General features: G+C 44.0%; 1 protein-coding gene across 1 annotated transcript in view; it reads right to left on the bottom strand.

Moving 5' to 3' along the window:
* Frmd4b (FERM domain containing 4B) overlaps positions 1 to 23,899 on the bottom strand; it is a 183,911-nt gene that overhangs the window by 64,186 nt on the left and 95,826 nt on the right. Inside the window, 2 exon segments of the mRNA XM_032906036.1 lie at positions 1,434 to 1,456; positions 2,263 to 2,319. Coding sequence (XP_032761927.1) covers positions 1,434 to 1,456; positions 2,263 to 2,319 — 80 coding nt within the window.

The following is a 23,899-nucleotide window of genomic DNA, read 5'->3' as shown; positions in this document are numbered from 1 at the left end:
CAGAATTTTGGTGTGGGTTACGGGGAAAATAACCACAGTCACAGTTGAGGTGTGGTCGGAGCTGATGGCTGCAGCCCTTGACCCAGTGACCTTCACATATTTAATTCACAGCAGTCCTGTGGGCTAGGCTGCCTTTCACTGATTCAGACACAGAGGCTTACAGTGTCTGATGCCTGCAGCCCCCACAGAGTCAGGAGTGGGGGAGAGTAAGCGTCTCACACTACAGAGGCTGAGACCATCATAAACTGACTTTATCACTGCCCATACAACCACAGACTTTATCGATAACCAAGATCATACATACATGTGTACATGTACGACTGAAAGTAGGAAATGATGACTGGGGTTAGAAGTCAGGGGATAAGGGTGAGATGGGGGGGGCAACAGCAAAGCATCATTTACTGCTGTGAAATGTCTTAATGAATCAATCCCTATGCATAATGAATACATGCACACACAAACATAGGCTCACATAAACACGCGCCGCATACACACACACACACACACACACACACACACACACCCCACATATATTCTCAATGGGAGTGGATGGTAGTAACTGAATGATAGGGTGTCAAGTGGGGCCCTCTACTCTATCATTCTAATGTGCAGGGTGAGGAGAGTGGATTATTCTTCAAGGACTGGAAGCTATCAAGCTTGGCAGGCATTATTTTATCAGCCCATCACCAAGCACAAAGCTCGGCTTAGGGGAAGGAGTACTAGGCGATTTGTAAATAAAGCTCCCAGAAGTGGACTGTTAGCCTGCCAGAGGCCAGGCTTTCCATGGGTCATTGGCTTGGGCACTGCTTCCCAGCAGAGGCCGCCCCTCCAGCTTTGACAATTCCCATTTCTCTACCTAGGACCACTGCATAGAAGGGAGAGCACGGGAGAGGGTGAAAACGCATGCATTCCCTGCTGATGTGGCCAGTGAGACACTTAGCCCCAGTGTGAGCGCAGCAACAATGCGGGACTGCTGGGTCAAGTGCATGAAGGGTGAGGTCCCTTCAGGGCAGCTGCAAAAGAAAGGCCCTATTAATCCCTTAACTAAGCAGCTGATGGATTTAGTCTGTTTCTGCATACGTTAGAGCCCCTGATACACAGCATCATTATACGCTTAAAAAAAAAGCACTGTGCCGTTAGCAAAGCTTTTCGGTTTTCTTCACCTCGGTAACCAACGTGATACAATAGGGAAACTTCGGAGGGCTTCTGAGTATAGTTTCCTGTCACTCTGTCCTGAAGCATTGTGAGAAAGTTTCGTTCTTAGAGTCATTCACAAAAAGAACAGGTTTCTACGAGTGAAGGAAGAGGAGATCCGAGCAGCCAGCCACAATCTGCCTTCTTTTGATTTTTGCATTCATTGTTATTTAAAATAACTCATTCCAAAAGATGGGGGAGCCTCTTTCTACCCAGTAAGTCAGAAAAGGAATCGTTACCTGGTATAATCTCCCTTGCTTTCCTGAAATAAAAATAAAGACATGATCAATGTGTATTTATGCTAAGCTTGATGAATGATTTATTCTTGGCTATTTTCTCCCTCTCAAAGTCCAGAGCTTTCTGTTAAGAAAGGTAGTTAAGGAGTACCACCCACAAGGTCACTATTGGTAAGAAGATACAAGGATCCTTGAGGTGTGTCTTACCCTTAACAGAAGAGACTAATATATAAATCTATTTTCATATATTATACATTCTTCAGGCGTATATTATGAAGAAGCACCGATAATCACTGTTACACTTCTAAGGTCACAGAATAAATACATTTGCATTGAAGTGCCAAACCTTTTAGACTATGACCCAGGTAAATCAACACACACTATTTACTTTTTAAACAAGTTCAGGAAACGACTTTGCTTTTCGGCTGCCAGTGCCTTTAAGAATTAAAGGGCTCTTTACACAACCGCAGGAAAAAAAACGTGTACAAAAGTTGCTAAATTTAAATGAAAATTACAGCTGTTTCTAACAACTGCTACCTCCCAAGGTCAAGTAACTGGGAGTCCTCTTCCAGGAACAGGGTCGGAACTCCGTCCCCTTAGCACAGTCTAAACCTCAGGATGTCTCAGAGAAACACTACCACGTGCTAGTTCATGCAAACAAATTTTAAAAGAGAATCCAGCACTTCACATCTTTCATTGGTGAGCCCTTTACTGGTTTGAAAAACCCATCAAGTGCTGGCCCAACGCAAAAGTTTCGGAGTTGCAGGCAGTTAGCAGGGAACCAAGGAACAAAAAAAGGGGAGCTGGTTAGAGGCGGCGAGTGAACTCTTACCTGCAAAACCAGGGCTGCCAACGTGAAGATGGTCTCGCTGTCTACTTCAATTTGCCCCTGTGGGTGGAAGAGGAGAACATAACTGAGCACACGTCTACCCTGGGCGGGAGCTGAAGACTCTGTCACAGCTTGGCACCTCCACTTTACGGTCAAATGCAGAACATACCATTGCAAGGGAGGGGGGTGAGCAGGGAGACCTCAGGGAGAGATAGGAAGGACCGGAAGAACTTCTCTCTCCTCTCTCTCTCTCTCTCTCTCTCTCTCTCTCTCTCTCTCTCTCTCTCTCTCTCTCCCCCAATTGGGTAGGATAATTTTTCTTAGAAAAGACCAGTAACTTTGAGGCTAAAAATTTAGACAAATTTTAACTGGAAAATTCTTGGATACTTTCCTTTTATCTCTGCAAATTAATTGTTAAGCTCTGCAGGTTTTCCTATATTTGTTTGTTGTGGGTTTTCCTGAGATAATGTCCCCTCTCAGAGTCACCGCACAGTTACCTCAGCATATACCTGACGCAAACGTTATTAAGGCACAATTTCACTTCATTGTCAGGAGCAGACTATGGAGTGAATATTTATTCCATCCCAGCTAAAATGGGACGTCTTAAACATCAGTAGCAGGAAAAGCGAGGTCTAAAACTCTGTTGCTCTGAAAGTCTGATGAACTCACATTCATCATTTTCCCGTCTTTTTATTTCTTCATCCTTCAGGATCCCAGGGAAAACTGGGGTCCTGGCGTTTGATTGACAAGACTTTTTTTTGGGGGGGGTCTGGAATCATGCTTACGTGTGGGTGAACACTTCCATGTACCTTCACACCTTTGTGTGTGACATGTATGAATGGCAGTGCAGCGCTGTGTAATATCACAACAGTAAGCAGGTATAGAGGAACCTTGACTTTAGAGGTGGGGGTACATGAGCTTGTAAGGATTAAGGTGCAGAAACAATGCCCTCCAAGCCTACGCTTGTTAAGTGCAGAGTCCTCTCTGCTTGAAAGCAAGCGGTGTTTAAAGGCCTGGGAATTGCCTGGTACTTTTTCTTCCTCCCTTTTATCTGTTGAACTGAAGCTCTAGCATTTGCTAATTATTCCAAATCCATCCCTGAGAGTCATTAAATAGTTTTAAGCCAATGCACAGTAGGACTTTACAGGGGGCGTCGTACTCATGAGGGTTGCTGGAAAGATTGAGACTGTCTTGTAGCATTAATTCGGTTAGAGTTCTCCACCAGAAAACAAACTAATGATAATTCTTATAGAAACCATAGAGCAAATTACATAACAAGGGAAACCAGAGCTGGTGAGACGGATCAGGAGGTGAACAAGCCCAGTGATCTGAGGATCTGAGTTCTATCCCTGGGACTCAAGAGTTCGAGGAGAGAACCAGCTCCATAAAGCTGTCCTGACATGAGCCCTCCCACCCCATCCCTATTAAAACACTAAAAACAAAAACAAAGAGAAAAAGGGAAACCCCAGGGTATTACACCAGCAGTGATAATTATCGGTTCAGTTGTATTAGAAAAACAATTTAATTCACCCATCAACACACAGTGGGTCCTCCCTTCTGAAACCCAAGGCAGAAAGAGCTGCTTCAAAGGTTTGTTTCAAGAGCTCACAGACCCCAAGCCTTGGAATTCAAAGCTTGCCCACAATCTTTTAGGAACTGATTATGAAATCAAAGAGAAGCCAGGCTGAGCTCAGGAATCAATGGCCCTCTGTCTTCCCAGCAAGACACTGGCTTTCTAACCTGAGGGATGACAGCAGGTAATCCACCAGGTGAGGTTGGCGTTGATTAGACTACATTCTAGAAAGGTCAAATTCCTTAAATTCAAACACAGAGAAACTATGGAGAATGAGGAGAGGTGCTGGCAGAACTAAAAAAATAAAATAAAATAAAATTAATCCCTGAGTTCCAAAACAGGCCACACCTCAAAGTTAAAGTCAAATTTGTCTTCACATCTTAAGGGAAAGAAAAGGTGTATATATATATTTTTTAGAGTATTATACAAATCAAAGACGAATAAAATAAGTTGAAGTTTTCTGTCAACACCCTGGATTCCCACGGACTTCGTCTGCCTCATCGGAGCCTTAGATGAGTCATCTGAAAAATATTCTAGACACCACCTTTTCAATTTAGCAAATGGAAGTTCAGCAGACAGATAAAAAAAAAAAAAAAAAAAAGATACCTAAAGCAGATATCCCTTAGGGAGCTGCCACATAATTCTCCATCTCAGAAGGGTCATTAAATATTAAAAATGCTAAAAGGAGGATGGGAGTACCAGGCTCAGACAGCACCATGTGGAGGCGTCAAACACCAGCTTACCTTTCCTAGCTAATGTGGCCCAAACCCAGTTTTGGCAAGGGTGAGGGAGGGTGGGGGAGAGGGAGGGAGAGGAATGTCTCAAACCTTGTTCCAGATAGGGAAGAAAACGACAGTTTGGCCAAAGCCCCATTTTCTTTTCTAGTCCTCATTCACCGCACCACATATCGTCCTGTAGATATCAGAGGCAAACCGTTCTGGGACTCATTTGTGGAGTTCACTAAACAAGGCACCCATCAAAAACAACCCATTTGCCCTTTCCTCGCACTTTTCATTTGACAAAAGTCAATTCAGACTTTTAAGAGTTCTTAAAAGTTCACGCCTGAAGTAGCAACTCCGTTTTAAAACTGTAGACTGCCCAGGGCAGATTTCTTTTACCTCAGCCATGGCAACAGAGTAACCAGATACAGGGCAAGCTAACACTTGAGACTTGGAGGGAGCTCCTCACAGAGAAAGGTGAGGACATCCTTCAGTGGGTTTCCATGACTGCCAGCAGCTAAGAGCCAGAATGAGGCGCCAGATGACGGGCCGAGCACACGAAGGTGGGCTGAGACAGTGTCCTGGCCCTTCACTCTCAAGGCTACTAGAGCTGTGTCAGTGGTTCAACCACCAGGCCACCTTCCACCTTGTGCCTGTGCCACTCACTGTGCTGACGAGGTGAATTCTAGGTTCCCAGTTAAGGGGATGAATAAAAGAAAAGTCCTAGGACCAGAAAGGGAACAGAGTGAAATAGGACCCAATGGGTTCAGTCAACACTGAAGATCCAGGAGATGGCCTGTAGCTTCCAGTCTCCTCACAAGTGGCTCTGGACTTCCTGTCCTGTATTCTTCCTGCTCTATTCTGCACAGCTAACCTAAAATTTCATTACCCAATCACTCCCTCAGCAATCTTCCAAAGGCATGCTTTGGGTGAAACGTGGGTTCAGGCAAGACAGAGGGAAATGACCCCAAATGTTGTCTCTATCAATGATGGAGCTGTATGTTATCAACGCATACACATTCTATAGGAGGGCAGGAAATCAGGTGTGAGGACTCATTCTGTTCAACCTGGACAGATGTTGTATTTCATGGAAACTTATTCTACCCCATAGCAATGGGTATTAACAATCTGTCGTAAGCTTGGGAGAAGTCAGCTTGCTTCCTAATCTATTGCTATCTATTTTAAGAATAGGTTTATAGTAAAGAGAAAGGAAATTGCAGCACACCCACAAAAAGTGTGCAAGTGGCTGAGGCCGCACCTCAGGAGTAGAGCATGTGCTTAGCATGTGTGAGGCCTAGGTTCAAACCTTAGCATTGCTAAATATAAACAAGTAAATGAACAGCAAAAGGAAAGAGAAAATTACGGTTTTAAATTGTCACAATACTAATGGATTCAGGCAATAATGTATTTTGTTGTTATTGATCTTGTATGTATGGTTCTGGGCATGAGACTTGATCCCTTTGCACACTAGGTAAATGCCCTACCACTGAACTACACACCCAGAGCCCTACACAATAATCTGCCATAAATAAAATGAAAGTTCAGTTGTAAATGGATGGGATAAGCACATCTCCCAGGGATGATGTGAATAGTATCTTCTTGTGTACCACTTACCAAGAACAAAGGGGAGCACAGGGGATCTTCTTCAAGGAGAGCCAGATAGCTCTGATTTCAATCCAGGGACAAGGATGCCAACATCAGAACAGAAAAAACAATACCAGGTACCTTCTGATGCTGTGCACTGAGGACACACACACACACACACACACACACACACACACACACACACACACACACACACACACGTGCTTTGCCAGTAGTGTATCTTACTGTTGCAACCCAAACGATGAGAGGATTTCCCAGTGGTATCTTTTGCTGATTTCTTTGAGGTCAGATATTCCTACCACGGCCTATTGCAAGCAACCAGTATAACTTCGCAGAACTTCGGGTTAAAAAGACACACGAGAATTGGCTAGTGTAAGCTCTCTCCAACATACCATCGTGTACAACGTCTGTCAAAAATAAATCACACCTTTAATCCCAGCACTCAGGAGGCAGCGGCAGGTGGATCTGGATGAGTTTGAGGCTGGGTTAGCCTACATAGTGAGCTGCCAGACAGCCAGGGCTATATGAGATAAACAAAGAAAGTCACTAGATTTAGTAGTGAGGAAGCATTCAGGAAACGTGATGCTGATGGCCATCCTAGAAAACATCTTGCCAACACTCATGCCACTGTACCAAACATCTGAGAAATGGAAACCACAGGGACACGACGACTAACTGAAGTACGTTATCCCTGATCAAGGAAGAAGGCGAAGAGGGTGGAATGCTGAAATGCATATTCTGCAACAGTAGGAGTCCAGTGTTAGATGTTCTAAGTGGGATTACAGTCAGACAGCTTGTACCGGGTAAGGCTTGTACCCGGTCTTGAGAAATACCCAGTGGCATTCTTAGGGGTTAACTGCTGTGATTTATAGCTTACTCTTGGTTCAACTAAAAACTCTACACTGGGTACAGAGAAAGTATAAATATGAATGCTGCACACTGTTAGGAGCCGATATGGTTTGGTAAACGTATACTGTTGTGCTTTGTGTTGTTCCTCCAACTCTTATACATTTGAAGTATTTCATAGTAAAGTTTGAAAGTTTGTTTAGAAGAAGAAGAAGACCCCATTCTCCTGGACTGGTAGACATCGTTCTGTTTGGCCACAAGGAGTGATTCTCCTTTGGAAATTACGTCTCTCCCTTTCGACTGTACTGGAAATGTAACCATCCTTGTTTGGGGGCAAGTGGTGCAAGCTGGCCCAGATACCTTACAGGGTTTTACCAAATCAGAGCCGAGGGAAGAAAGTTTTCTCTCTCTAGAGAAAGCTGGGGAGATATGACCCAGATGGGATGAATGGCTGTACATAGATAGCATCCTTTTGACACTGGCCCTCAGTTATTTACACTGCTGAGGGAGGCTACAACTTCCCAGTCTCGCTGGAACTCGGACATTGCTAATGATGATGGAGATACTGGATAGGATGCTCCCAGTGTGTTTGCCCCTAAGATAGCAAACCACAGTGAATAGGTGTGACAAAGACACAAGCAAACACATCTACATTGCTTCCTAGAGATCTTCCGTTTTTGTTTTTGTTTTTGTTTTTTTTCTGAAGACATGTGAACACAGAGAAGTCTGCTAACTCAGAGATGAACATGCTGTTAGTCACAAAGCCAGGCTGGTGGGATGGCCAAGCTCTATTCCTTTGCAGGACCATTCTCCCCAAGCAATGTGCTTGTTCCATTTTTCTAGAGATCACTATGCATATCACAGCTCATGCCATCCACTACCATATCTGCCTATATCCTCTGAGTCCATGACCTAACACATTTCTCCCAGTGATACATTCATTGTCCATTCAGTTTTCTAGACCACAGTGGTGTAAACTGTGGGCTGTGACCCCACACGGGGTTGTGTAACTGAAAACAGAGTAATGAAAAGCTTGGCAACAGTGGAAGGATTCTGAACACACAATGACCAAAACATAATTCAGACTCAAATGTGTAATGAATCTGAGCTGTTTGTGTCCGTTTTGCCTGCGCTGATCACAGGATCACAGGACTTGACTGCAGCCTTGGGTCTACACATCACAGACCACGTAACACCAATGAGCACTGTCTGAAACACCTCAGCCTAGACCAGAGACTACTAGATATTGTAAACTACAAAATATGTTAGATTTTCTGTTCTTATATAAACAAAATAGCTTAATTATAGAAATCGAAGACTTTTAATATTTTCCTATCATCATTTTTGAGGGTACAATGATCAAATAGGTATATCTATTTATATATCAATTAGGTATATTTATTTTAAAAGCTGATGTTTGATCATGGATGAGGGATGGGATGAGTCAGAAGACGGGAGGAGTGCCGTGAAGTTCTGTGTTCTCAACGGGGGATACTGTGGCAGGAGTCTTTCTGGAAAAACTACTCTGATACCAGTGAGATTGGAAGAGAGATCTCTTCTCTTCAATGGTGGGCTGACTCAAGCTAGGACAGCTCCTGAAAGGTTCCAACGATGGGTCCAATTTGTATTCTTATTTTATACTCCAAAGTCACAAGCTGGGGCAGGAAAGCAAGTAAGACTTTAGAAGGGTGCATGGTAGACGTCAGGTTGTTAAGGGCAATGCTCCACTGTTTCAGCCATTCCTCCAGGTCTTTCTGTTTCAGCCTAGCGAGTGAAGTCATGCTTGGCAAATAGGCAGTACAAGCAGTGCTTCAATTAAATCACTGAATAAGTAAAAAAAAAAATCCGTGTCTCATAGTTGGTCTTTTTTACCTTATTCTACTTCAGTGTGATCATGGTACACATGAATGCATGAGCAGCTGTGGTTACTTGTACAAGGCCTGCACAAGATCAAGCCCACAGGATGAGTCAACATTCCAGTTGGCATTGTTACAAAAGTAAAAACGAAAACAAACATGAGAGCAACAAAAAAAGGAAAGGATGTTGTGGTGGTTTGAATGAGGAACCCCCATAGGCTAATATTTGAATGCTTGCTTCCCAGTTGGTGGAACTGTTTAGGAAGGATTAGGAGGTATGGCCTTGTTGAAAGAGGTGAGTCATTAGGGGTGGGCTTTGAGGTTTCAAAGGAGCTCTCAGCTACTACTCCAGGGCCATGCCTGTCTGCCTGCTGCCATACACCATGCCATGATGATCATGAACTTACCTTCAGAAACTGTAAGCAAGCCTCCAATAACATGCGTTCTTTTATAAGTTGCTTTGGTCATGGGGTTTCTTTATAGCAATGGACCAGTGACTAAGACAGATATGAATGTGACAAAGTGATTTTTTGGGGAGAAAAAGTGAAAGGGTGGGGAACTATGGGTAGATAGGCTCAAGATACAGTGTATACATATAAGAAATTGTCTTATGCATATAAGAATAACTAAAGGATATTTAAATATTGACTTCTAAGAACTAAACAAGATGATCTCAAAGCCTGTAACCCAGCATTGGTAGTGGAAGCAAAAGGCTGGGGAGTTTAAGGCTATCCTAGGCTACATAGCAAGCTTGAGACTAGTCTGCTAGCCTGGGCTAGAGACCTCATCTAGAAACAGAAAAGGGAAGAACAGGACAGGAAAGCTGGGTGTGGGTAAAGGCATCTGCCACCAAGCCTGACAACCATGTTTTTCTGTAGGACCTGTGGTAGGAAGACGGAGCCGACTCCCACAAGCTCTGTTTTGCATCCCACTCTCATTGCAACATACGTAATACAAAACACACAAGAATACTATAAAGATTGCTGCTTGCATTGTTCATCCGAGTTGCATTTATTTAAAAACAAAAGTCATCCAATGAATTTGGGCTTGGGGATAGGTCAGAAATTCCACCAGTTTCTAAACTGACCTTACGCATACTTCTGTCATTTTTGTTAAGCGAATTTTGTACAAAGCCCCATTCTCAGAACTCACGAGGATAACATCAAAGTATCAGGCAGCAGTGTCAAATGTTCAGCCGAGTTTTATTTGTTTTTATGTAACGTGAACAAGTATATCCTTCTCAATAGTATGCAAATTTGCTTTCATCTTGAATAAGTGGTAAAATTACTTGTAAATTGCTTTAAAATAAATGTATGCCAATGTGTGATGTGTGAATTTATTTTATATACCACCAGTCAAGCAAAAAGTTCTTGGGCAAAAAGACTTCATGGATTTAAAAAAATATATATATTAAGAGCTCTGCTCTAGATTGCAGGCCCAGAGCAAATGGCTTCTCTAAGGACTGTCCCATCTAGGATGCTAAGTGGCATCAATGGTCTACTTATTTGATGCAGACAACACCCTTTCCTGAGTTGTGACAACTAAATTTGTCTCCAGATACTGCCAAGTGTTCCCCTGGGGACAAGACTGCTCCTAGTTTAGGACTGCTGTTCCAGATTTCCAGAGTTTTATTCTTCAGCTAGCCCAGAGTCACCAGAAACCTACATAATTGAGCCCTAAGGGTTAGCCCAGATAAAACAGCTTTTGGGGAAATCTATGGTTCAGCATTACTCTCTGGCTTCAGTTGAAAAAACAATGCGGCAACACTCAGAGGTCATTATTTTAATAACCCCGGGTGGTTACTGAGGACACTATTGATTACATCATATAATAGCCCTTTATGAGGACCCATGGGAGGTGTTTCCAAGCCTTAGTACCTAGGTTGACTATGTTCCTTCCTGCTTCGTTTAAGTCTTGGTAGCTATGGTGAGCTACACAATTGCCAGAATGTTCTCTATCGTGCTCTGGCTCCTAAGAAGAACCAAGTTTATAGTTGTGTGCTGACAGCTTCACACTCGTCCGACTACGTTTAGTTCACACTAATTGTCTTCCTCGCAGCATCTAATTATTTCTGCTTATTTTCATAAAGATGACTCCAGTTTCATTTCTTAGTACATGTGACTTTTAACAAGTGAGACAGATACAGCCCAATGAGCCGAGCACAGGCGGGTGCTTTTGCTCATGTGTGTTTGAGGTTTTGTTTTTGTGGAGGCAAGGTCTTAACTTTGAGATTCCCCTACTCTGGTCTCTCAAGTTCTGGGATTTCAGGCATGTGCCATCATGCCCCGACAGCCAGGTGCATTGCCACGCATCTGAGTAGCACCAGCCACCTTTGACTTCCACACATCCATGCAGGCACCGATCGATGCACCATGGTGCACGCCTCCTACACACCCTCCATTCCAGACCATTGCCTGCTGACACAGACAAATGAATAACTACTACAATTAAAAAATTACAGTTCCCAACTCTCCACTCTTCCACTCCTCGCCCTCCTTTTTTTGGACAGGGTTTCTCTGCATAGCCCTGGATATACTGGAATTCACTTTTTAGACCAGGCTGGCCTCAAACTCAGAGATCCTCCTGCCTCTGCCTCCCAAATGCTGGGATTAAAGCGTCCACCACAATGCCTGGCTCCCAAACTCTTTTAATGATGTGTTCTGTACCAATACTTAGGATGTTGCTCTGGTTGTTCGTTGTTCTGAGACAGGGTCTCCTATAGGCCAGGCCAGACTCCAAGTTCCTACACAGTGATATTGAACTCCTGATCCTCCTGGCTCTGCCTCCTAGGTACTGGGATTATAGTCAGTCACTACCATGACCAACCTTACACGTCACCTCCAAATTCACATGTAATTGCATCTATGTCTATACTATCTGCTTTGTTTGGCGACACTTTGCCAAATTCTGTTATTTCATAAAATTGACTCAATATTCTTTATATATCTGGTAGGATAAATAAAGTATTTTTCATATTAATCTTTGACATGATCTTCAACTTCTATTTTTTCAGTTTGAAAACAATCATGTCATGTTTTTAAAAAAAGTACCCTATTTGTCTTCCTGTTGAAAGCACAGCTCATTTCTCCTGAAACTGCCTAACGGTGACTGTAATTAGAGTCTGTACTAGAAGGTCATTCAAGCTGTATGCTAGAATTAAGACTCAGTATTTGAGATTTTTCCTTTATGAATGGGCTATCCTTTTCTTTGTCTGGTGGCCATCACTGCATAGGATTCTTCATGACAGTTTATAATGTCAATAACCTCCTGTCACTTTACTCCTATTTCCAGGCATGTGGTACTATTGTCTCAGTTCTTTGCACCAAACAGGATGCATCTGAGTTCGCTGTATGCTGAATATACCACGGTCCTCTCCTTCTGCTGCTTGCTGGACAATAAGTTGGGCCTGGACCAACTTTGGGGCAAGGTCTACCAAAACTTACCATTCATTACATGTCTTATGGTCCAGGTAAATAATATATAACAATCATAGGCACACAAGCCACAGACATATGCATGTGTGCCTGGTACAAAACAGTCATTAGCATCTTCATGGGCATGCAATTGACAGCAACAGAGTGCAAACTCCCAGACGCCCATCAGTGGATAAATGAACTGTGGCATGGTCATTCCATGGAAATCCCTCCCCTGACAGGGTTTCTTTGTGTAGCCTGGGCTGTCCTCAAACTCTCAGAGATCCACCTGCCTTTGCCTCCCAAGTGTTGGGATTAAAGGCATTCATCAACACCATCTGGCCATACCGGGGATTGTTCTACAGCAGAAAAAATAAATAAACTGTGAGTAGAAACTATACTCAAGGGTCTGATGATCTCAGCACCCGAACTCAAGGAGCCAGATATTCAGAGAACACAGGGACTCCTGCCCCGAAGAGGACATGGCCAGCTAAACCCGACACTTTGCCTCACAGTGATTGAATTGGGAGGAGAGTCATACCTGTGAAGGAACACTGCTCTGACACTGGCACTGGACGCACCATCGTGTCCACATTCATGAAACCTCACCGAGCTGTGCACTCAGGTTCTACGCACTTTGCTCTTTGTACTGATGCTTCAAGGTAAAGTCATGAAACAAACAGAACTCCCAGTCTCAACATAGCCTCTCTCCATCTTCTCCAAGAGCGACTCCGTCCTCCGTCCTAACCTGCATACCGTGCGTGGTGACCGTTCACACCTTCTAGCACAGTACACACCTGCTGTTCTTTCTTTATTGCCCGCTAGATAGAATCTTCAAGGACATGGATGTTCATCTCTTTTGGCCCCAGCATGATCTTCAGGACCCAGGATACCCCCTGCTCTGTAGCAGGTGTTTGGTAATATTTGTAGGCTATACACAGAACACCGAGGTGATAAGGATCTAGATCATGCTTTTAGTAAGAAGCGCTTTTTCTATTCATGAAGTCATTGCACACTGGGTTTGCATAATCTTTTAACTTAGGGTAAACAAGCAAACAAACACTTTATCTTTTTGAACTGTGAGGATACTAATCAGGCTACACCTGTGAGAACCATAGGTGGAGTGTGCGAGTGGTGGCTCTGGTCACACAGAGTGGAGGTTATACACAGAGAAGCGTCAGATTCCAAAAGGACATTTACTCTTCGGGCCTCACTGGTTCATATATGGCAAGAACACAAGAACACCTGGCCCTCACACTTTATGGAAGCTGGAAAGAGAAATTATAGAAAGATAAGCTAAGTGAGATGTATCACGAGAAAAAAAAAGTGCAGAGTTTTTATGGGCGTGTGTCCTAATTGCAAAGACACAAGCAGCACAACCAGCGACCAGAGTATCTGCAGACAGCGTCTCAGAAACTTGATCACAGTGAAGATAGGGATGGGGAGGGAGAGGAGGAGAGAGGGGGAGGGAGAGTGGGGGGAGAAGGAGAGGGAGAGGGAGAGGGAGGGAAAAAGAGAGGAGGGAGGGAGGCAGAGGGAAAAGGGAGGGAGGGAGAAGGAGGAAAGGAAGAAGGGAAGAGTGTGGGAAAGGGAGAGAAAGAGAGATTAAGTACCTAGCTGTCAGTTCCAGGAGAATAAAGCAGATGAACTTGTGGAAACAGAGAGGAGAAAGGAGGGTAAACCAGCCAGACTACGCTTTCCTTGCGTGCAGCCCGGCTCCTGTAAAGTATACTTTCTGTTGAAGGCAGATAGAGGACTTGAAAGTTTGTTCTTGGAAGGAGATTCCAATTCACTTAAGGAGAAACCAGACTCTATCCCCCATGAAAAGGAAAACTGGCTGATTCCAAAGCCATAGCAACAAAAAATATAAGGAGAGCCTGGGCTTGTCCCACTGTGTCAGAGAGTAAGGAAGTGTGCAAAGGGTTTGGACTGGGAAGGGGTGGCACAGGGCTGTCATCCCCTGGGAGACTAGAGACAGGCAAGAGATTATCGTTCTACCTGCTGTACATAGGTAGATCCTTTGTCCAGAAAGCAAAGTCAAACAAAGGGCGAGCAAGTGATGCAACAAACCAAAGGGATGTGGGATCTAACTTAGCAGGGATTCCGTCGGCCATGGTGGGAGGGATGAACGGCAGCCTTGAGAGCAATGCAATGAACACAGAGGAGCCCACAAGCCCTTGCAGATTCCTTAAAAATACTTTAGAGGACAGGGATTGGGAAGAAGGGACAGTTGTTCTTTAGAAGAAAGTTGAAGGTGTCAGACTTCAAAATAGCCATTGACAGTGGCCACATTGTTAACTGAATTGGGAAAGGCCACCCTGACGATGCAAGAAGTTTTGCCAGACTGTGGGGGAGAGGACAGACTGTCTCCAAGTATCCATTCCAGACAGTTTATTACAAAGAGGTAAGTTCGCTTCACAATGGAGAAACCTAGCAGACATCAGCTTAACTCTAAGCAGGGTGCACTGATTCTGTTTGCCTCCCATGAGACATCCTGAAGGACATGAGACCACTTCTGTAGCATCCTCACAGTGGGATCATTACAAGCAAGACCTGTGCTCCTCAGAATTGGTGTTTAGCAGAAGACTTGGGGATCCGAGAGGGGATCCAGGGGGCCAGGCTCACTGAAACAGGGCAGGATGTACATTTCTGTTTTCTCCTTATTTCTAGATTATTCAGAGACACACCCAACCTGGCATGGGTTTGAAACTCCAGAGTAAAGCACAGTGCACAGTGCAGAGGCATTTTCCAAGGCAATCTGCCTAGTCTCTTCCAATGTAATGCTATAGTAAAAGCCATAAGAAAATGGGACCCCAGTGCTTCAATGTTGTAGGCTAGGAACAGTATGTGATTCTCGAAGGGTCCTGGGTCAGAAAACAGAAGAGTTAAGAACCAAACCAAATCAAACACTAGAACCAGAGATATCTGAGCCAGGACTGTGGATTACACACCGACGTTGTGAACTGTGGGTCATAGCTAAGAGATGTTTATGTCACTAAAGACTGCACACCCATCAGCTACGTAGGTCCTAGCATCCAAGACATATCCAAGGTAAGTATTTTTGAGTGTATTACTCCATACTTTGGCATGTGTTTTCATGTGCATCCATACATGTGTGTGTGTATGTGTGTGTGTGTGCACATGCGTGTGCACGCCAGTGGAGTCCAGAGGTCAGCCTCAGATATTCTTCCTCGGGAGTGCTGCAACCATGATTCTTAAGGCAGTGCCTCTCACTGGGAGTCAAGGCTAGCCATTTACTAGGTTGACTCAGGACAGTGCCCTGAGAATGTTCCTGTTTCCCCAGCATCGAGATTACACATACATACCAGGCTATGATATATATATTAAACATGTGTTCTGGGGATGAAACTCGTCTCCCTAGACCCCCTTCTGTTTTTTCTTTTACTTGATTATTATTATTACTACATTACTTTTTTAATTAAAACATAGTTAATCACTTTCTCCTTCTCTCAACTTTTTTTAAAGCTAAACTTCTTTTATAGGTTTATTTTATTTTTAATTCTTTCTCTGTGTGTCTCTCTGTATATGTGTGTGTGTGTCTGTGTGTCTGTGTTTATGTATGTGTATAAATGTATGTATGTGTGTGTATGTATGTATATTTGTGTGTATGTATGTGTGTGTGGGTATTAGGTTAGTTTATGTGTAGCTGTGTACACATGACTGCAACTACAAAGGAGGCTGGAGGCATAAGATCCAATGGAACTGGAATTGCAGGCAGTTGTGAGTTCCCCAGATTCTCTGCAAAAACCCACTCTTATCTCCCAGCCAACTCTCCAGCCCAAAGCTCAGCTTTTGATGACAGTGTCCTAGCAGACTATGTGTCCCCTTTACTTCAGCTCTCACTCTTTTTTTTCCTCCATCTTTATTAACTTGGGTATTTCTTATTTACATTTCAATTGTTATTACCTTTCCTGGTTTCCGGGCCAACATCCCCCTAACCCCTCCCCCTAACCTTCTGTATGGGTGTTCCCCTCCCCACCCTCCCCCCATTGCCGCCCTCCCCCCAACAATCACGTTCACTGGGGGTTCAGTCTTAGCAGGACCAAGAGCTTCCCCTTCCACTGGTGCTCTTACTAGGCTATTCATTGCTACCTATGAGGTCAGAGTCCAGGGTCAGTCCATGTATAGTCTTTGGGTAGTGGCTTAGTCCCTGGAAGCTCTGGTTGGTTGGCATTGTTGTTCATATGGGGGCTCAAGCCCCTCAAGCTCTTTCAGTCCTTTCTCTGATTCCTTCAACGGGGGTCCTGTTCTCAGTTCAGTGGTTTGCTGCTGGCATTCGCCTATGTATTTGCTGTATTCTGGCTGTGTCTCTCAGGAGAGATCTACATCTGGTTCCTGTCGGCCTGCACTTCCTACCTTTATCCATCTTATCTAGTTTGATGGCTGTATATGTATGGACCACATGTGGGGCAGGCTCTGAATGGGCGTTCCTTCAGCCTCTGTTCTAAACTTTGCCCAAGGGTATTCTTGTTCCCCTTTTAAAGAAGGAGTGAAGCATTCACATTTTGATCACCCATCTTGAGTTTCATGTGTTCTGTGCATCTAGGGTAATTCGTCAGCTCTCACTCTTGAGCACTTCCCCATTCCCCAACCTGAGGGTGGAGGCCCCACTGGATCACCAGGAAGAGGAAGCTATCACCCGGTCAAATGTCAGACTGACTTTACCTTCTTTATAGGCTCTTGGGCTGACACGTTTTCAAAGCAAGGGAGTGAATGTTTATGAGTCTGCCTTGGAAATTGGAGGCAGGGTGAGGTGCAGTCAAATAGTTATGTGTGCAAGAGAGACCGGGAGACTAGGTAAGTAGGTCAGGTGCTGCTAATAAGCGTGCAGATTCTGAGGCAGCCACATCTGACACCCAAGCGGAGACAACCGAGGCAGAGATGAATAACCATTATGAAACAGTGAGAACCAGGTGCCCAGCTTCTGTCCTCACCCGTACACATGTAAGATTACATACACAGCATGCTTTAATTACAGCCTCCTAATTGCTTAAACGCAGCCTGGCACCAATTTACAGCGACAATTTGAATTTGTAGCAGGAGAGCATTCTGATAGAAAACTAGTCATTTAAATAAAAAAAAGTGCAAGGTGTTCCCAAGGCAATCAGAGATGATTAGAGGGAGAAAAGGATGAATCAGGAGAAAGTGGTGGCTCTGATGTGAACATTAAGCCTTGAGTGAAAAGTGTTCCCTGCTAAGGTTCCTGCCCTATTTGGATGTTTTACAAAAGTAAATATACAAAGATAGCTTTTATTTTCAGGAGTACCGTGCCTCCATCTGATTAGGTAGTCCATCCATCCACACACCCACCCATCCGCCCACCCACCCTTCTGAGCAGCACGTACAACATTCCATGAGCTGGAGTCCCGGATTAAACCAGGAGAAAGTGAGACAAGCTCCTGTTGCCATCCTGTGATTCACTCCCTTCCTCCCTGTGGTCATGGTCAGCTAAAACTAGTCGCTTTGGCTAACAGTGATTGAACTGGGAAGAGGTTCATAACTGGGAAGGAACACAGTGGAGGCTTCTCGAGGATTGGACGCTCCAAAAATTATAAAGGAGGTGGGGGGGATGGGCAATAAACAGGGGAATAAAAGAAGAGAAAAAGAGAAGCTTCAAGCAGTAAAGCAAAACTAGAGGACATCTTACGTTACGATCCATGGTAAAGGACTATGAGATCAATAAAAGGCAGCTATTTTACAACAGACATGGTATCCAGAATTTAACACAAGAAAGTTGAAAGTAAACGATGTTGTTTTCAGACAAAACAACGAGTGGTCCGTCATGCATAAGACTGGAATCAGAGGCAGGAGAGATGGCTCGACAGTAAAGAGTCCTTACTGCTGTTCCACAGGCCCAACTGTAGTTCTCAGAGCCCACAGCAGCCGGGCCTCTCTGGCACTGGCTGCACTGTCGTGTCCCACTCTCGTGAAACCCCACCGAGCTGTGCACTCAGGTCCTACACACTTTGCTCTTTGTGCTGATGCTTCTTTATAAAGTCATGAAACAAACAGAACTCCCAGTCTCATCACAGCCTCTCTCCTTCTTCTCCAGCAGCGGCTCCATCCTCCGTCCTAACCTGTTCACTATATGTGGTGACCATTTGCACCTTCTAACACAGTACACACCTGGTGTGCCTTCTTTATGGCCTGCTAGATAGACTCATCAAGGACATCAAGTTTTAGCTATTTTGGCCCAGGGAGACAGAGTCTCAAAAACTCAAACTCAAACCCCAAAAGCAAACTAACAGACAAAAACATGACACAGAGAGGCTAAATGAACGGGTACACAGGGGACAAAGAAAGAGACCCTAGAACTCTCTTCATAGATCAGGCTGGCCTTGAACTCGCAGAGATCTGTCCATCCCTGCCTCCCATAGGCTGGGATTGAAGGCATGTGCCACTGTAAGTGGCTGTAATGGAATTCTTATAGCTTACCTCTGAGATGATGGTATCCTCACAATATAAGTATGGAGTATAAATGTCTTAGGATAGTACATATTAAAATCTCGCTATTATGCAATATGGGTCTTTCAAATGGATTTTGAGAAGCTCTTTCCAATGTATTCAGCAAATATTTGAGTTCCTACTTGGGCCAGCAATATATCAGTAAACAAATAATTTAATATTTGAGGAGGAAAAAGTGGGCTGATTAATTTGCCAGAGGGTGTTCCGTCTCCTGCTTTATGGCCACATCCTTTTACATTGCTGGGCTCCAGACTTTTATCTTCTAAAATGGGAGAAAATTACATTTCCTTTCACCAGTTCAGGGAGGTGGCAAAGACAAATGACAGTTCAGGGGAAAAGGCCCTGAGGACTATGGTCCAAATGGCAGGTGTCACACAAGCTCATATCATGAGAACCCTGATTCCCACACTTGCAGCTGGGGAAGGGAGCATGCGTCTGAGCACAGCATTTCAAACAAGCACGGTTTCAATGTCAGACACACAGAGGAAAACCCACAAAACCCACATGAAACAAGGAAAGGTGCAGTATTTATTACAGACCTTGCAACAGTCCTTTAAAATGCAACATTAGCTTTCTTTGTTCCTTACAGACTGGCTGCTCTTCAAACCAGCTCTGATGTTTGGTTTAGGACTTCACTTGGTAAACACTGTGTTTACATGGCTGGGTGTTAGAACACCACACCCAGCTGTCCCGCCTGCCAAATTCAGTTCTGGCTACTGAGTCTTGAAGTTACGACTTAATCATAAGGTGGGTTGAGAACGAGACACACACATCCAAATTCACGTCTGTAAACATTCTCAAAGGTCAAATGCTAAACTCAGCAGGGTCTCTGTAATCATCCGGTGTTGGCTATGGAGCTCCACCGAGTGCTCCACGGAGTGACCGCAGGACAGGAACCACAAGTGTGGGGCTGACAGTCACAAGTGTGCTGCTGATAGTCATGGACTGGGTAGAGAGGAACATGCTTCCTGTTCGGTTAAGCAAAGTGGAAACCCACCCCTCCGTTGTTTTAGGGGTTTTGTTTGTTTGTGGCAGGATGTCATGCAACCCAAACTGGCCTTTAAATCACTATGTAGCCTAGGAGGGTGACCTTGAAGCCATGATCCTTTGGTTTCTCCCTCCCAATTGCTGATGGCACAAAAGTATGCCACCATGCCTCTTCTTTCTTCTTCCCTTCTTTCCCTTTCGTACTTTCAGTGTGTGTGTGTGTGTGTGTGTGTGTGTGTGTGTGTGGAGAGAGAGAGAGAGAGAGAGAGAGAGAGGGAGAGGTGTGTGACATGGTGTATGTGAGTTGGTCCTTGCCGTCTATCTTCTTTTGAAACAGGGTCTCTCGTTCCTGTCTTTGTACATAAAGTTTTATCTTTGCCTCCCATGCACCTTTGGAGTGACGGAATGACAGTCACGGGCTACTGCATCTAGTTTGTTGTAGGTTCAAGGGTTCTGAACTCAGACCCTCACATTTGTGCAGTGAGAACTTTGTCCACTGTCTCAGCACCCAGGCTCTAAGAATTTTTTCTTAAAGCACCATCAGTTAGGATAGCAAAAGTCCATGAGCACCTACTTAAATAAAGCCTCCTTGCTACGAACACTAAATTACTCAAATATTTTCCTTCCTGTTATCCCCCACCCCCAGAGATAAGGCTAACCATACAACCCACGCTGGCCTAGAATTGGAAATTCTTCTGCCTTAACCTCTGAAATTCTGGGGTTACAAGCATGTGTCACCACACCTTTTGATTAAGTTTCAAGGTTAGAAAGGTTCCATCCCAAACACAGGTAGGTTTTGACTATTCGTGATCAAGTCATTGACTTTTCTTTGAGACAAAGAGTCTCTGCATATAGCTTTAGCTTGCCTCCAAATCAATATGTAGACCAGGTTGGCCTTGAATTCAGAGATCCACCTGCCTCAGAATCATGAGTGCTGGCATTAGAGGTGTAAACTAACATATTCAAAGCCACTGACTTTTGGTGGACTCATTTTTCTATTTTTCTTTCCATCCCTGAGTTGCTGTAGCCATGCAGTAACTTTGGGTCTTATGACAAGAAAAAAGAAAGCCAATTCCAGTCAGGGCAGCTGAGCTGAATAGTCAGAGTAGAGAATATTTTAGAGATTTGGTTAAGATGAGGTTCCATACCTAGTGGGCTCTCTTTGAGTATATGCTCAACCCCTGTCCACCGAGAAGCAATCGGAAGCTGGCTGCTTGTTCCACAGAGATACATACCTGACTCTAAGAGCTGAAGTAGCCCTGTGTCTGGTTTAACACTTCTCCCATGTGTTTCCAAAAGGGGCTCTTCAGTGAGTGCAGACTCAAGAGGCAGACACACCAAGACTCTTGGCCCCCACATCAATAGAATGCACTACTAAATTTGTATTCCCATGACTTCACTGTATTGGATTTCAAGGTTCCCAGTACAGAATCAACTCTGGAAAATTGAATTTAGACACAATAGGCCACTGTTTGATAGCAAATATGAAGTAAGATTGAAAGCTGAAAACGACTAATTTAATGGTTGTGACTCAGAATTGCTTCTCAGTTTGACCTGATCCTTTCACAGGCCCATTTTGCAAAGTTTGATCCATTTATTTTCTAGTACAAGTTACATCTGGTTTGTTCAGTTGATAGATAATTCCTGAGAGCCTGTTATGGATGTTTGTCTGTGGACCAGCAGTGGGGAAGATAAAAATGGAACTGGACCTCAAAAGTGGATGTAAGAGGGGCTGGGGGAACTCAATAGTGGAGCCCTTGCTTAGCATGCACCTGAGGTGAAGTAACAACAATGACAACAACAACAATGATAATTGATGATGGTGATGGCGATGGCGATGGTGATGGTGATGATGATGATGACTGGAGAAATGGATACCAGTGGTAAAACAGCTGTCACCAGAGAAGGAGTAGCAAGCAATGGAATAAAGTTGGCTAAGGGATACAGACTGGTTCTAGAAATGACTTCTGCTGTTTAGCAAAGGAGGGTATCTATGGTTAAGAATAGGTAATTGACTACTTCATGACCTCTCTTAAAGGGAATTTAGAGTGTTCTTATCATAAAGGCTTGCATAGGGATGAAATAATGGCCACTTATCCTGATCAAATTGCATTAGGTAGATGGTATACATGTGCTGAAATGTCGTACAGTCCCACAAACACACAGACTGGTAGGTGCTGACGGAAATGTTGCCTGGAGTCAGAAACAAAGAGTGCCCTGGAAGAAATCATGGAAGTGGTGGAGAAACTGACCTGGAGGTCAGGACTTAGGAGCAAAGGGGAAAATGTAGGAGAGAAAATCATTTAATGGAAGCGATGGACTAGGAGTTGGATAGAGCCCCTAATAGGCAGACAGACAGGAAGAGGGGCCATGACTAGATAATAAAGATGGTGAACTTCCACAACTTCTTCCTCTACCTCCTGACCTAAGACAAAAGCTTGTTAACTCCAGGAAAGACCTGGCTGGCTTTCTCTCCCACCAGGAAAGCCACCCTGTCAGTGGACCAGCTTAGCATGTTTAAGTCTGGATCAGGATATGTTCACAGCAATCTCGTGGGCCTATTAGATACCTTATCTTCGTTCAAACTGGCCAACCCTAATTTAAGAAAGTACTTCCCTCTCAGGGCAATGGTGGTGCATGCCTTAAATACCAGCACTAGAGAGGAAGGTAAATCTCTGAGTTCAAGACCAGCCTGATCTGCACAGTGAGTACTAGGACATCCAGGGCTACACAGAAAAACCCTGTCTTAAAAAACCAAAACCAACCAACCAACCAAACAAACAAAAAAGCAAAGCTGCCCTCAAAGACCCCTTCAGTACACTATCCCTTGAGAAGAGACTAGATTTTAGACTCTTAAGTTCTTTCTTTGCTTTATAGAGGTCTTTCTTATGTGCCTTGCTGTGTGTTTCATTACCCTACCAAAATCTTTTTACACAGGCTAATTCTGTCTGTCCTGGAACTCACTCTGTAGTCCAGGCTGGCCTTGAACTTAGAGATCCACCTACTTCTGTTTCCTGAGTGCTGGTATTGAAGGCATGTTGCCACCACAGCCCGGCTTTATAGCATTTTTTTAATAACTGTATTAGTTTATGATTAATTACTGTTGTTACTCTTATACTATGCCTGATTTATAAATAAACTTTGTAGGTACGTACATATAACCAAAACCAGTACATGTAAGTGTTGGTTCAGCTTCAGGTATTCACAGGGCAAAAAAGGAGAAGCTACTACAGTAACAACAGTAAAATTACACAAGCCAGGCTATGTGTGTGTTAGACACTTCTAGACGTTACACATATGTAGGAAGAAACTGTTACTATCGCCTCTCTATGGCCAATGACAGAGACCTAAAAATGTAAACGGCAGGGCCAGTTTGGTGCCAAGGCCATGTTGCTGAACCCAAGTTATCTAAGTCCAGGGTTCAAACTCTACCAGACCACCATGCAACTCTTCAACAACTAACACATTTCACAAGAGGGATAAAGCTATGCCAGATGTCTTTGAACACCAGATCTTTTGCTTTTCTAGATCATTCAAACTGAAATCTCAACTTTCACTGAGTTTGTCTAGAAAGAAGGGTGAGTAGATGTTTTTGGGTGGAAAACAGTCAGTAAAATCATTGTATTCTTTTGATACACATTAAAACATTTAATGACTCTCCTGATTTCTTCATATCTATCTTTATTCTTTGTATTTATATCTATCTTTCTGATTTAAACCTAATTCTAGGCACTGGGGAGATGACTCAGTTGGTAAAATGTTTACCATGCAAGCATGAGAACCTGAGTTAGATCCTTGGCACACAAAAAAGAAGAGGAGGAGGAGGAGAAGGAGGAGGAGGGAGGAGGAGGAGGAGGAGGAGGAGGAGGAGGAGGAGGAGGAAGGACAGGAGGAGGAGGAAAGAACAGGAAGAGGAGGAGAGAACAAGAGGACAGAAGGAAAAGAAGAGGAAGAGGAGGAAATTTGTTCAGAAACGGCACGGCTTTACCATCTTAGCACTTGGGAGGCTGAGGCAGGAAGATCGGAAGTTGAACAACAGCCTGGGTTCACAGTCAGACTCTGCTTCAACACAAGTCAATAAAGTGTGCTTTTGAGAAGGCTGTTTGTTTGTTTTCGTTGTTGTTTTTCCAGACATGGTTTCTCTGTGTAGCCCTG

The sequence above is a fragment of the Rattus rattus genome, chromosome 6, assembly GCF_011064425.1.
Source record: "Rattus rattus isolate New Zealand chromosome 6, Rrattus_CSIRO_v1, whole genome shotgun sequence".
In the NCBI taxonomy this organism is placed as follows: Eukaryota; Metazoa; Chordata; class Mammalia; order Rodentia; family Muridae; genus Rattus; species Rattus rattus.
Note: the sequence above shows the minus strand (reverse complement) of the source record. Positions and strands in the feature narration are given on the sequence as shown.